The sequence below is a fragment of the Hyposmocoma kahamanoa genome, unplaced genomic scaffold (assembly GCF_003589595.1).
Source record: "Hyposmocoma kahamanoa isolate Upper Pololo Valley unplaced genomic scaffold, ASM358959v1 62, whole genome shotgun sequence".
NCBI lineage: Eukaryota > Metazoa > Arthropoda > Insecta > Lepidoptera > Cosmopterigidae > Hyposmocoma > Hyposmocoma kahamanoa.
The window spans coordinates 214593-230802 of record NW_020653850.1 but is presented as its reverse complement, the minus strand read 5'-3'; the positions used below and the strand labels follow the sequence as shown (position 1 = coordinate 230802).

Sequence of the window (16210 nt, the reverse complement as noted above, 5' to 3'; positions counted from 1 at the left end):
ACGACTTCGTTGCTTCGCTTCTCTTCACACCACTCTACGTCCAATGTCGTTGGTCGCCTTACTTACCTCGGTGTATTCTATAGAGATGCTAGTTCGGTTTAGTTCTACTCTACTGTATGTATACTTAGTTAGCGGTATGACTTCTGCTGTGTATAATATCGATGCCAAACGTTTATACTGTTTTGACGCTATGTTGTATAAATACAAATATTAATTAATTGTTACACTATTTATAATCACATTTTTATTCCGATTGTAAATGTAAATTACGTTTTCAATTGCAAAATATAAGAAGTAGTTATCGAAGAGTTGACAAATATGAAACGAATGCTGTTCCGTATATAATAATATCACTATTGTACGTTAGCACCGATTTTAATCAGATTATTTTGGTACAGAGGCATATGATTACGAGTTTTATTCCAGAGTGGGTATTTTCATAAGGACGTTTACTGATTTTAAAAGTTATTATGCTGTTAGAGGATGTTTTAATCAGAATTGTCTCTATTTACTCTGTTAAGAGTTGTCAGACGCCGCTCGCGCCTTCATCGCTCGAGGAAAATACTACATAATATATTTGTGTACCTACATAGTCGGACATCCGGTGGACCTGTCGCATATCATTCTAATATCTTCTTGACCGTAACTGTAGCTCGCTGGATCATTAGATCCAGTATACTTTTGAGATGCGGCTTACATTTTCTACCTAAAGCCCTAAGGATAAAGTAGATTTTTCATTTCTATGTAACGTTAAGACTTGATAAGTATTACTGTGTCACCCGTGTATGTTTTCTATTCATAGATTATTGCTAGCGTCGAGTATTTTCTTGTCGAATAACAACTGTAGCATTGTTGGATTGATGTTATCGATGTTTGAGAGTTAATTTAGGGTGTAGTGCGTTTCTCTTACCACCACCACCATGGTGGTCCGGTGTCATGCTTCGCATGAGCAATTCGCCGTTAGAATCAAACACAGGTATAAAAAAAATACGGTTACAGGAAGCGTGACACCAGGTTGCAGAGTCAAATCGTACTGTTCCGCAATACCTTCTAGTCCTAGTCGAGTACCTCATCGCCTTGCGTTCAGCGCCTGCGCGTGTCCATTGCGTTTTAATTTTGACAGCGTTAAAAATAATGTAAAAGTAGAGCCACGTTTTAAAAGCTGTTAAAACAAAATTTCAACGAGCACGAGTGTCGCGTTCGCAGGGCCAAATGTTAAGTTTCTCGATTTTATGATTGTTGTTAGGAGGCGTCAAGTTTAGCCGCTCCGAACCGCGAGCTCCATCTGGCAGATTCATTTGGAAATCATGGGACTAAATCTAATATAAGAATTGTAAATAAATAATAACAAACCTTGTGGCAAATTATTACTCGTTATTCAGTCGAAGTCGACGGTAGTTCATTCCCGCATTATTTTGTATGGGTTAGACGACTGTCTCTTTTTTAATCGTTCGGAAATGAGGAAATTATCTATAACTATACATATTGTATATAAAGGATGCTGTTGAATTATATTGATTATTTAGTTTGGTAGATGATTATAGTCATTATATATAAATAAATTATGAAAATATGAAAATAAAATTATATCAAAATATTTTTTCTGACATTTTATTTTTCCCCCTTAATCGCCCCTTTTTTCTCCATTCTCGAAAATTGCTCTTGAAATGCACACTTTGGCCATCTTCTAAACAACAAATTAAGGCAACTCAGTAAAACGTCAACATAATTAACTTTTAATTGCAGTAGCGCAGTGATGAACAACAAAACTTTCAAATACATTCTAATGATGTAGAGGTAAGTTATGCAATTGTCAGCTTCCGTAAAACTTGACCTCTTTGCGTAGTTTGGAAACGCGAAGTGTTTCAATGAAACATCAGAATATTGAGCAACTTTTTTTAATAAAACTTTAACTATTATATAAATACAATAGAATACATTACGAGCAATTATTATGTCTCGGACGTAGTAGAGCGGCAGGGGGTGAGGAGAAGAGGAGATGGGGAGAGGGGGTATGCCGCGCCTCCTAACGCCCGGAAGGCACATTCTCGTTGAAACGAGCAAGCATTATGCGCCCGCCGTCCACTGAGGTCAGCCTCTGCCTGACAAGAAATTATTTGCTGTTCAATAGACCTATGCTATGTACATACCAATTAGTAACGTAAGAAAGTATCCAATTATTATTTCTTGTCAGGCAGCGTAGATCATATCACGTTATATATACTATGTACAGACGTACAATCGTAGCGGAGTGAGCCAGTTTCTCGACAAAACATGCACACAAATATAAACATTATTTCGGCATTCTTTGCCCCTAGTATGGATCTTATTATACTGTAGAAAGCATTTGAAAACTTGTAACGGCGAAGTTACGCTGTTTTACTTCTTTTAATTAAATGTTCGCAGCGGATTGCCTATTCTCTTTTAAGTGAATGTTGAAACTATGCACCGGTTTTGAATTTTAATAAAACGTATTTAATAAGTTTTGTCAGATTTTTTGGACTGTCAACATCTTGTCGCTCATAGACTTTTTTTCCGTAAGAGATTTGCAATGTTGGTAATGTATGTTTTGGAAAGTCGAGTCACTCCGCCACTTGTTTACAAACCTTTAATACAGATCAAAATACAGAATATCGAAGACCCAAACGTCGATGAATACATATAGCTTTAAACAAAATTGATCCGCAAGCTTAACTAAGGGCAACGCCCTATGGAAACCATAACATATTGTTAAAAAAAATAGTTACGATTCATGAAACTTTTAGCACTGTGTCAAAATTCCTGAATACAAAAATGTAAGATGGATCAGGACAGAAACTCCAAACAGATAATCAATTTAAGCTCGAAATTCTCACTCCGCCCTTCATTTTTGTCTACAGACATTATATATAAATTTATTAAGAGTATAGCATAAATGAAAAGAGGAATTCCCAAGGACGGTTACGGTAGTCCCGAAGATAAAAATGTAAAACAGCAATATCACAATCTCCTGTAAAGTGTATAAGTCGTTGGAAGAGCCCGTGAGAGCGACTGAGAACTGCGTAAAAAGGATCACATGTGGCTATCACACACTCTCGATACAAAAATTTACTCTACCAACTCTGTCCAAACCGTAGAGACAGCATGGACCCACTCGTCTGGTGACGACCAATCAGAGCAACTCCATTCAGACCGATGATTGGTCGACCCCGAAACAAGCGTCGTTGCACACTAGACGTAATCTTAATTTACAATAATTTGGTACCAGACTTGTACATCATATGTATATAAGTAGGGAATACATCGAGTATTCTTAAGTATAAAATGAAACATGAAAGTTGGAAATCACCAATAATTGTCCCACCTATAGCCTATAGCTTACAACACAGGCACATGACAACAAGGCCCGCGGGCAACTAATTGCACTAATACAATTGTTTATGTTCCACAGCATTTAATGCTAACAAGTATAATACTATCGTTTTAAGAAGACGAACACTTTTCGAGGGCAAATTTGAACTTATGTCCGCGAATTACGCAAACGCCTTACTCGATCGTCCTCCTATTAGATTTATTTTCTGAGTAACTCCGTGCAGCGCAGCTTTATCGTATCTTTGAAAATCTTGTACGTCATGAACGTTCAGACCGAGTTCTCTTGTTGCTATTGAAAATATTTTGTGATTACGAGTATGTGGCATCAAAACTGCGCCGCAATCACATGGGACACTACGTTATCAAACACAGAGGAACAGATTTATGCAAAGGTATCACAAATCCACATATAATATCATACTCCCTTGTTTCTTTGCGTAATTGTGTCCCTCTCGATCCGATAACTTAATAGTGCTAGTAAACTAAAGCTAGACTATTTACACAAATTACAGACAGAAAGGCTCGACACGACACAGCAAGCGACGCAACGTCTGCAACACTTAGCACCTCAAAGGGGACGCCCCGAGACTGTACGCATCACCACAAAGTAAATAATAGTTAGGTACCAATACCTAACGCTCCTTCAACGCTCAATGCGGTACTAAAGTAATTAGTTTTTTAATATTCTTCGCTTCGACAATTTCTCGATAGAAAGACGAGTAAGAAAGCATACGAGATGATATGTCGGACTAAGGGCGCCCCCACTTGACGCATCACATTCGTTACTTTAGAATCACATACATTTAGGGACTTATAAATAGCTTTTGATACATAAGCTCCGACTTGGAACAACGCTTTAGCTTTAACAAGTTAGGGTCATCCTTTTCTTTACTATTTAATTGCAAAGAAAAGGTAACACGAAATAAAGTAATTTAAAAATACCCAGTGCTCCAAGTCAAAAGCCAGATTAATATAAAATCAAAATAAGTAACAATAATCTATAGTCTAAACCGTAGTGAAACGCTAATAAAATGTATTTGTTCGAAATGTGCGCGACTGCCGGAGGCGGGCTCGTACATCGCCTCGAATAACTAAACATCGCTACGATATGAATTCACAATATGTTTAGGGAAATTGAAATGTGACTGCTTATAGACAAAACGACTCAACGTATTGAGCAATAAGAAAGATAAGAAATAAAGTTATAAGTACAGAACGTTATACTTCGAACTGGGGTACTAAAAATCGAAATTTTAAATCACGTTTTGGAACTTGGAGATAAAGGCGGAAATATTCCAAAATACCCGCAGATCACTTTTGAACCATTTAATAAAGGATTCGGTTAGCCGTGGGGCCTGCGAAGAGCCCGAAACGTTTGTTTGAAGAAACGAATATACGCGATTTCGATCCAGAACAATTGTTTTAAACAGCGACATCTGAATGCACCTAAAGAGGATAGAAAAACAAGGTAAAAATTAGTTTAAATAGAAATTCAAAATAAATACACTTCGAGTGGACGTAATTAGTAACTAAACAAAGCTATGCTAACCTAACGATATTACGAGATATGTCGAGTGGGGCCGTTCGCTCGACTGGCCACCCAAAGGCGCGGGCACGGCCCGGAGATCTTACAGCATTGCACTATGTTCACTTCACTCTGTCCTTAACAAAAAAATTTCTATACTAAAATACATCAACGATATTAGAACTTATAAAGAACTTCTCTCTCAAAATGAGGTACACTTACATAGTACGGAAACAACAAATTTATTAGAATTTATAGTAAAAGTGCGTTGCAAACGACGTGGTGCAAACATTGTCCTACCAACAAATGGACGTCGATTTCGCGCTAAAGTGTCCGCACGTATAGGGCGTTAAAATCGCATACAGAGCGTCAATCGCGCAGTACCATATAATAACTTGTAAAAATTACTGCAGTAAAGTGTAAAACAGGATATTGATCATATGTTCACTAAACAATTATATTGTGTTATCATAGTTCTCATTTAAAAGTGTTATTTTGTGCAGTTTTATAGTATTTGATTTATATATAAATGAATCGTAAATATAAATTACAAAAGCACACAAAATAATCAAATAGCTAACTGTCCTGTTTCTACAAATTGCATGCGCAAAAAATTGAAAGAGACCCATTACGTCAATTTCAAGAAGCTTATATAAACTTCTTGGTTATTTTCAATTGTTCGAACCATAAGCGATTGAAATATTTAGAACAAAGAAACTATAGAGTCGCTTTGATTTTAATCTTATTTTTAAAATTTAAAAAAATAATTTTTTTTTATTAAACGTTAGTAGTAACCTTAGATGGACAAAAATTAGTCTTAAGGCAATAACTAACACAATATTGTTATACTCGTTTTAGGCTACTTTGAGGGGTCGCGCGGCGACTAAAACAGTGATCGGCGACTCGGCGATATTTAGGCTATGTTTGAAATAGGAAAAGGTGATTTTGGGCTACTTAATAAAATGTCTGGGGAATTACAAATTTTATTTAACACACATAAATTGGCGAATTAAAAGTCTGGCAACACTGCTTGGAATTACCCATCAGAAGTCCGAAAACACATTTGCCCGAAATAACGTTAGTTCGAATTTTCGTAATGTCAAATGTATTTTTTTTTTAGGAAGATTACCAAACAAAAGCTAATTTTGTTTTTGTGAAAAGCATCAAAATTACTCGAAAGCGTAAAGGTTTTATTATAAAACGGTTTTCGGAATTACGGATATTTGAGTTTACGTTTAGTTGGAGTATCGGTACATTTCTTATAGTACATGCTTATTTTCACATTTGTAGTGATATTTGTATGTATGTGTCTGCCCAGTCTTTATTATTTCTTTAAGTGAATTTGTACGAAATTCGACATAATAATATATACAAAAATTAATTGAGATTTAGGATAAAGGCTACTACACTACTCTTGTGTTCAAGTAATTTTCAGTCGAAGCTATATATAGTGCATTTTGTTAAGTTTCCAGTAGAAGCTGAATATGGGGTTTTTGGGCCCATAAATTGTTGCAAGCAAAATTAGGCAGTACTGCAATGACGTTACAATTTAAATTAAATGTTTTAGTTTTTTATATTTCGTTACACGTCACTACGTTTGTACAGGTTAACTTCGGACATTTTTTTCGTGGTTTTTGTATTAGACCCGACGTCCATTTGTTGGTAGGTCAATGGGCACAAATTCATAATACACATTAATATGATTAACACGTCCACCGAAATCATAAAATTTATATAAAATTAAACATGTTTAGACGGAGACAAAAACGTGCGGACAGAATTTATGTTAATAGAACTGAATCGCAACAAAGGACGCGTCGTGAGGGCACGCGTGTCTCTGCCATGATTTAAAATTTAATACTTCCCGACCAAAACAATTTAATCAACAATCTTTCCAAAATTATATAAAATCGTCAGTGTTAACTAGTAGAGACAAATTGAAAATATATGTTTTTTTTAAATGTGACTAAATTACAGAAGCTAATACGTGTTGCGATCGCCTATCGATATGTGCTCTGATATAAACACGATATGCACGTTGCACAAGCCGCGCGCATGCGCCCAACACGCGTCCACACTGTGGGCCCGCAGCTCCATATTGAGGAATGCGGTTACTATTTTATATTTCCATAGAAACACAGTGACCACTGACTCGTTATTTTAACGCAAACTAACTTTAATAGAATACAAAAATGAATCGGCGATACTCCTACTCTTACAATTCTATAAATTACGACATTAATCGATTACACAACAATAAACATGTAAAGTGAAAGATCAAGGTACGTCATTGCATTATATTATACAGACGAATATAACATTTAAATTCGCATCTATTTCGTGTACATAAATATAACAAATAAAGTAATTGAATTTAAAACATGTAAGGTACACGATAAGGCTTTGCGTTGCCGCGATTTATAATCACTTTATTAAAACTGTGTCTTCGTATAGCGTCTACTTTGGCCAACGCATTTTTTCACAATACAAGCTTAACGGTAATTCCACACACCGAGGAGAGATATAACTTTGCAGTATCTTCGAAAAGTTACATTTCTCCTGCCGTTGTAACATCCTAAAGGTAAACTTGCGAATGTACACGAGTCGTCGCGCAACGCAATTGAATTGAAATAGAATTGAACATGTTAACCTACCGAACACTACGTTAAGACTCTCCCGCTTTGAACACAAACGTTGCCGGAATTAAGTGAGTCACGCGCGGCCAGGCACCCGTGCCCGTGCCCGTGCCCGTGCCCGTGACACTCGCGCACTTACGATCGATACAGGCTAGGATCGAATACACAAACGCTCTTTTCGCGTTGTTAAAATCGTTTGAACTGCGCCACTTTTGTTACATCCTATTTACAGCTTTGTACGACAAACACATTTTGTTCACAAACTACGAACAAAATTATTATCATTTTGCGTTTGTGAAGCCGAATTAAAAGTTAAAACAAAGTAAGGGCAATCAACGCGTTGCGAAATGCGGTCGGGGAGTATTTTGGTAATACTCATACACTTTTTCGTCGCTCAAATTCACAGTTTACATATACGACCTACCTTTTTATACTGCTTTTTAATTTACAGTTCATTAATATATTGCACTCAACCAAACATGTTACAATTAGTGAAGACGGAAACTGTTGTGCATTATGCGTATATTTTGGTTAGAACAATAACAATACGAAATTTACATAGTAACGTCTTTTGTAATAAGTGGACTTAAGCTCGCGTGCGTTTAAAAGAGGCACAATGACTATAAACGTTCAGTTAGTTTTGTTCGTTCGTTGTAAATCGAATGCTACCCTAACGTTCAAGGTTCAAATTCAAATATAAATATACTAAGTATAACGCATTTCGAAAACTAGGCAACAATTACAAACTCCGTCACTAAGCGAACCCATTCACTACATTACGTTTATATATTTCTGTATTTATGTATCTATTCATGGTTTTCGAAAATGTTGCCGATTTAATTTCCTGTTGAATGTCAGGTTAACTTGGTGGAACGGAATGGAAGGGAATTTTTGTAACGGTATTATACATTGCATAATGAACTTTATGGACAATTGTGTAACGTACTAACGAGATAAGAGCCAAAATGTTCCGCGGAATTCTTGCGCATGCTCGAGAATACTCGCGCATTCCGCTGAAGATTTTTGCTCGTTCGCATAAAGTGCATTATACAATGTATAATATCATTACAAAAATTCGCTTCCATTCCGTTCCGCCGTAATACAAATTGAGCCTTAGGGGCTTATGTTTGATGTCCACAACGTAATTTCAATCTACGAGTACAATTTCCACAATAAGAGCTTGAATATTCATTGTCTGTTTTACTAGCGCACGGTAATTAGTCAAATATTGAGAATCATTTAGCAGATTTTCAAGAAAATTGGACGACGACACTAAAGATTATTTTGGTAATTTCTTTCAATACAGAACAGCGATATTTTTAGCATGAAAATAAATTAAAAGCTTAGTATACAAAGAATATAAACAAGTGTAAGCATTTCCACACGTATACTATCTTGGAGACAAATTGTAACGCAATTGGCCAGAGCGTTGGTTTTAAAGTTATCGCTGTCCCGTACGAGCGCTACGCTTATTGAATAGACGGACGTTGCAAGTTTGTCGTTTCGATTTACCGAAGGGGCCAGGCGACTGCAACCACGTGCCGAAAGGGAAAGAGAACTCAATCATTCTCAGTCCCTTCAACAACTTTTTTTCTGTTCCTTAGTTGTCGTTTGTTAGATGTCATTTATGAATGCCGTTTCCCCGTTGTCGGGACGTACCTCCATACATTAAGATACATATCAAAAATGATATCGTTTCGAAAATCGTATGTTCCGTCGGGATACCGAATAAATAAATAACATTTGTTTCCGTAGGACACGTAGGACAGCGAGGTAACACAATTAGCCATTTTATGTTTAAATCACTGCAATTGTACCCTTTTTTCTCGTGAATATAAAGTTGCAGTACCGTAGGTTCTGTTCCGAATCGTTACTCTTTAACTCTGTGAAATTGCCACTTCGTTCCGGAATCAAAACGAAGCGGCATCCTTACAGACGTACTACTTAAACGCGCACCAAAGTTTGAACAGCTAAGTACCTACTACATGAGGATCGATCAACTGTCGGTCGACTCGTCGCCGGCGCGGGTCCCGTCGCCGGGGGCTTCGGGGGGCGGCGGGGGCGGCGAGGGCGGCGCGGGCGGCGCGGGCGGCGCGGGCGGCTGCGGCAGGTGCAGCGGCGAGATGTTGGCGTTGACGATGTTGGCGATGAGGTCGGGCGCCATGCCGCTCATGGCGCTCAGCAGGTTGCTGGCCAGCTCGGCCGCCGCCGAGCGCTCCCGCTCGCTGCCGAACTGCTGCAGCCGAAGGGAGCGCACGCCCTCCGCGACGTCCAGCCGCTCGCCGCTGGCCTCCGCGGCCGCGTCGGCCGGGGCGCCGGGCGAGGGCGGCGGCGACGGCGGGGCGTCCGCCTCTCGCTCGGCGGGGGGCCAGAAGGGCGGGGCCATGGCGGGCGCGGGGGCCGCGGGGGCCGCGGGGGCCTCGGCGCCGTCGTCGCTGCGCGCGAACGGGTCCACGGGCGGCGGGAAGGCGTCGGCGCCGAACTGCGCCCAGCCCTCGCCGCCGCACGGCGCGTCCGCGCCGCCCGACTCCCACGCTGCAACCACATTCACCCGGTTCGTCCTCGATGTCGGATCGATCGTTCTCGATATCGAAACAATCCCGTTTATGAACTTCTGCACTATTGCAAAACAAAAACTATATACAAAAGGTCATTACTTATACAGTTTGTATATATTTCGAAGACAAAAGGCCACGGCAGCGATCAAGTTAGCGGACTGAGGTTATTTTTTTGTCTACAGTTTGTCTTTTTTGAAAAAAGTGTACCATGACAGTTCATTGCTCAAAGTGCTCTAGGTACCCGCTTGGAAGCTGCTGCTTGTCCTTGCAGTCGATAAATATTCTACTGAATATGGACCACTTACTAACAGCCGAACCTGTTTCATTTAACCGTGTTTCATCACCGGCCCATTATTCGTCCCGCTGCTGGGCAGGGGTCTTCTCTAAGGAAAAGGTTTAGGTTGGGTCATAGTCCACCACACTTGGGCAATGCGAGTTAGGGACTTTACATGTTTTCCAAGAGCTGTGAACCTTTTTCAACTTGCAGGTTTCGTCATGTTTTCGTTCACCGTTAGCGAGAAGTATTGCTCGTAAACATTAACAAACGTACGTAATTTAGAAATTAACATGCTACACACATGACGTACGCGTCTGGGAAGGGATTCGGTCCATCGACCTCTCAATTATATTGATTGCTTTTATTGTAGCCGACCATACCCAAAATAAAAGTAGTGGGGTAAAGTAAGGGGTAATAACCCAAAAAAAAAAAAATTTATTTTTAAAAAACTATGCAAGGCATATTTACTTAACGCCCAGCAATCGCCAGCGTAGCTGTTTATGTGTCGAGTTAGCATGTTAGCAGGTTAAGTTATAATTTATTTTTCAGTTAATTGTTATTACTGTAATTATGATTGTAAGTTAGTTAAGGGCAATAAATTTAATATGTTATAAATTTTAATATATATAATTTGATACAATTTAAAGTTTGGATAAATATAACATACAAAAAAAAAATTTGTTAATTTTAATTTTCAATTTGTATATTTGTGACGTCCACTGTGTTCCGTGCCGCACGAAAATCAGCGTCGTACCACACTTTCAGTGAGACGGCAAAGCTGAGTGGATGACGGATTCAGTGGCTGCACAGCACACATCCTGTCTCCCTTATCTTTCTTTCTTCTATTTTTTGTTTTTGTTTTGTTTGTAAATTGTATGTGTGCTGTGCTTTACATTGAATAAATAATTTCTATTTCTATATTTCTAACCGTACATTTTTCTATAAAGGTTACGAAGAACTGACTTCTGAATTTTCTCTAACGTCGATATGTGATTATAATGAATGGGATTCCGAATGATGGCGTTAATTTCCGAAGCAGAATATCACAATCAATCTGATCGAAAGTCCTTTGAAAGTCCAAGTAAGCTACGTCCACTTGCCTTTTGGAGTCCAACTCATCAGCAATAGTGGTGGTAATGTTAATCAAATTGGAAGCCGTGGAGCGGCCCGGCAAAAATCCATGCTGTTGATCACAGAACCATTCTCGAAGTTGTTCGTAGATCAACTAGTACATGATGGTTTCCATAACCTTTGCGAAATATTATTATATATATATAATATATAAATATAATTTTTAATTTCGGATTTTGAACCTGACTTATGTATGGGTAGAACTTTTGATGTTTTCCAGATTCCAGGATATGTATTATGATTTATGGACAAATTTATAATATGAAGTAACGGCTTAGTAAATGTTTCCCTGCAATCCTTTACTATTACTTGCGGAATTCCGTCTGGTCCTTAAGTTAGTTTAGGCTTTAATTGTTTCATCGCGGTGTACACGTCAGATTCAGTTACATGTTCCAAAATTATATGGTATAAGTTATATGGGTTATATGTTCCCCCTCCGCGGCGATCATATTCTTTAGGTCCTTGATGTTTCGAAATGCTGTCTGCTCTGACCGTCCTCGTCGTCTCAGAATGTCCCAGACATGCTCTTATCGAATTGAGGTCGGGACTTCGAGCTGGCCAATCCAAACGACGATATTCCCAAAACGGTGGGCGCGAGCCCGTGCCCAGCAGTTAGACGAATAATGGGACTGTGATTTCAAATTAAACGTGTTCGACTATTTCTTGCATAAGCGGAGTCCACATTCTATTACAAAACGGACTAGTACTTTTCAACTACCGCAATACATACGCGAGACTTCGGCCAGGACCTCGTGGAGGCGCGACAGCGGCGCTTCGCCGAGCTCCCCTTCCCCGTCCCCGTCCGCTTCGCCCTCCGCGTCCGCCTCCGGCCCGTCCGCCCACATGCTGCAGCACATCAATAGTATTCATATTGGCAGTCAAATAAAACCGAGCGCCGCATTCATCAAATTCTAGGTTATATACTCACTCGTCGTCGAATCGCTGAGTGGACAACTCTAGGAAACTACTTTTGGCGATCATCATCTGGAAACCGAACGACAAGAAAAGATATTCACACAGTTTGTAAACGTTGGAATGAAAAACAACGATCGACACTGCTCAAAGCCACTCACTGCAGAAAACGCTACCTTGTCGTGGTCGTCTTCGAAGGCGCCGAAGTCGGCGTGGCCCCCCTCGCCGGCCTCGGCCTCCGGCTCCGCCTCCGCGTCGGGCAACCCCGCCAGCTGCGAACGAGGGACAGTCACTCCACCGCTCCTACTACGAGAAGCGTCGGCCCGGTACTCCGAGGCGATAACTCAACAAGCAAACGACCGTACCGATCTACATTATCTAACTTACTTATACCGAGGTAAGGTCTAATGAAGCGATATTTCAAAGCTACGTGCCGTACGTGTAGTATCCCGTTGCCACGTTTAGTTACCAGTACTGCGTTTTGTGGCTACCGATTCGTGTCTACGATTTATATCGCTACTGGACAGTTCGTCGTTCATCGCCGAAAGTATTAAAAGTCATCACGCAGGCGCTTCGCGGTCGAGAACGTGATTTCGGTTGTGAAGTACGGTATTGAATGTGCATAGGCACAACAGCGTTCGCCGGGGCAGCGACGTGTGCGTGTAAGGAAGGGAATGCACGCCGGAATCGTCCGGCTCCGAGTTCTTGAACTGTACGTGCGCATACAAGTATATTAATTAATCCTCGCGTATTCGGATCAGATTCTAACGACTTAGATCACTGTTCTCGACGCATTGTAACCGGAAGACATAATCCACAAAGTTTATCATTTTATAGAGCGTGCCACTTGCCGCAAAATAAGTATGTAAATTCATTCATGTCCGCTGTTCTAAACTTCAAATGTATCTAGTAACAAACAATTATGTAAATAGACTAAAAGAAACTGTCACACGGCCAACCGCTCACATGTATCGGTGTCCGTAATTTCAAGAATTAAAATAAGAACTCCTGCACCACATATTTAAAAAAAGGTAAAATAAACGAACGTGCTTTGAATTTTTATTCTTTTTGTCTCAATTTCTTTTTCGTTTTTTATTTTGTATTTGGCGAAGATCAATTCTAGTGAGAAGAGCAAAAATACAATAATAGAACTGTACTCCGCCTAATTTAAAACAAGAAACCAAATTTGTCATGGAATTAATAGTAATTTACTTTTTTCTAATATTACACATTCTCCTTCATTTTTTAGACTTTTATTTATTCACTCGCATTGTTTGAGAAAACACTATAATGTATATGCCTCGACGGGAACGAGGCTTGCCTGACTCGTATAGTAGCTCGTACACGTCCGGCAATTCTTGACTTGCCGGCCTTTGCATTAATGTACTATAATATTGGGCATCGGATATGGATTTCCTTTTTATTAAGATAGCACCCGTAGTATTTACGTTTCACACACAGTTTTCATCTAACGTACAGTCCGAACGATGTCCAGAAATATTCGGGCGGTGCTGTCAAAAGCGAAAAAATAATAAGATCATTTGCCCAAACATGCTCGGAAATGTTTGCACTACTTTCAAAAAAAGATCACATAAGTTTTCTTATTTATGCAGCGTGCAACTCTTTGCCGGTCTAGGCCAATCCAAATACACAAGAATGGAAGTGCACTTATGTTATCAGCTCTAAACTTATAAATAAATCTACTCACAAAGAACTGTTTGTCGCGAAAATGAGTTCTAGTAAGAAAAGCGGAAATGCAATAAGGAAGTACTACGTTTAATTTAAAACAAGAAGCAAATTTTGTCACGGGTAACTCGTTTCCGGCTAAGAACAAACAAAAATACATGAAGATTTTCAGAAACTTTCATGCACGGATAGGCCAAACATTAATATTTTTTTACTTTTACGCTCTTTAGTGTTTTATTATTTCCCCGCATTGTTTGAGAAGAGCACTATACAGAGTGTTTTTTTTAGTGGGACAGTATATGGGGAAATCCGAAATCATAGAAGATACAAGGAAACTGTTTTACGTACCATTAAGTATTTTTGTGAAAACAATTTTAACATTGTCAATTTTTTGGTCAAGCGTGTGTTGACCATAAAAATTAATAAAATTTATCAAAATATTTGTAGTGCCGATCGACTCAGTTTCATGAAGGGATCATTTCATTGTATGGGACGAAAATAATTGGGACAGCGGAACTTGGTAAAATTTCATAAATTGTTTTCCATCCAAAATGAATAAAATTGACTAATTTTTTGTAATGTTGACAGACTCAATTTCTAAGAATGATTTTATTGTTTTGAAAGAAAAAAATCGGAAATGTTATTAAATTTTATATGAAAATGTTTTCGACTATTTCAAGTAATTACACTATATCGTCCTCGTGGGTGCGACATTTCACAAAAATATACTTTTCATATTTTAAATTTGTATAAAAATATTATAATTCAAGTTTATTTTATAGATGTAATATTCATTTGTATATTACAAGTATTTCACGTGTCTATATAGTTTTCATTTTCACACATTTTCTATTATGTCAGTTTTCTTATCTGTTTATTTATTTGTTGTTGATTTTTTGTCGGCATCTGTGGCTCACTCGCCCTGGGCTGTAAATCAGCGCCACGATACGGTTTTGAAAAACCGATTGCAGCTAAATCTGAGCAAGTTGCGACACGCATGGCGACAAATTTGTTTAATTTAATTTTTATTGTATTTTTATTATCGTTTCTGTTCTTTTTTGTTTATGTGAGTGTCCGTATTTGTACAATAAACAGTTTTCTTCCTCTCTTTAATTTGCTTACGTAGGTAAGCAAATTAAAAATTCATAGGAAATAAAGATTATTTAACTTTGACTATGATTTGTACGGTTTCGGGTTTCCCACGCCGTCCATTCAAAAACAAAACACTCCGCATACAACTCGGCGAGAACGGGAGTCGCTCGACTCTTACGGTACAATCGACGCGACTCGCGCTCGTCCGGCGTTCCTTCACTTTTCGGTCCCCGGGATAACGCGCTAATAGCCAAAATAAGAACAAAAGGCGCAATCTACTGCGGGAGGTGGAGACTCACGTCGTAGGAGGCGGCCGTCGCATCGGCCGCGCCGTCCACCTACAACATCGGCGGGGTCAGCGGTCGGTAAAGGTCGAGAAAAAGAACGGGGAAGACACTCACAACGCTCACCTCGTAAACGTTCTCCGACGGGTAGTAGCCACCCTGAAAGTAGAAAGCGGCGGTAAGGAAAGGCCGGTGCGGGGGGCGCGGGGGGCGCGGAGGCCGCGGGGCGGGATACTGACGAGGGGGGTGTCCCGGCGGTGCAGCACGGGCCGCAGCTTGCAGTCCACGAAGAGCGCGAAGCGGTCGAGCTGCGGCCGCGCGGCCTCGGGCAGCGGCGCGTCGTCGGGCGGCAGCAGCGCGCGCGCCAGCCGCGCCAGGCACAGCGCCACGTGGCCCGCGTGCCCGTCGCGCGGCCGCTTGGCCTCGTTCTCCTCGAAGGCGCCCACCAGCCGCGCCAGCACGTCGCACTCGCACACCAGCTGCGGAGAGGGGCGGTGAGGCGGGGCGGGCGGGCGGCGGGGCGGGGCGGGGCGCGGGTCACGTACGTGCTGCGCGTACTGCGCGCGGTAGACGCGGTTGTCCAGCGCGTTGCGCACGAAGGCGTACACCTGCGCGTGCAGGAAGTTGTTGCTGGGGTGCCGCAGGAACAGGTCCAGCAGCGCGCCCGGCGTGCCTGCGGCAGAGGGGCGGGTCAGGCGCCGCCGGCGGCGCGCGCGCGGCCGGAACGGGCGGTACCCAGCGTGAGCATCGTGGAGCAC

The 16210-nt window shown here is 40.6% G+C and overlaps 1 protein-coding gene across 1 annotated transcript in view; it reads right to left on the bottom strand.

Annotated features, from left to right (window-relative positions):
• Positions 1-1715: 1715 nt before the first annotated feature.
• LOC113229704 (serine/threonine-protein phosphatase 6 regulatory subunit 1) overlaps positions 1716-16210 on the bottom strand; it is a 21271-nt gene continuing 6776 nt past the window's right edge. The window contains 9 exon segments of the mRNA XM_026463387.1: positions 1716-2102; positions 9491-10131; positions 12209-12324; positions 12407-12462; positions 12567-12662; positions 15468-15506; positions 15570-15611; positions 15692-15931; positions 15998-16125. Of these exon segments, the coding sequence (XP_026319172.1) occupies positions 9509-10131; positions 12209-12324; positions 12407-12462; positions 12567-12662; positions 15468-15506; positions 15570-15611; positions 15692-15931; positions 15998-16125 (1340 nt within the window). The 3' untranslated portion in view covers positions 1716-2102; positions 9491-9508.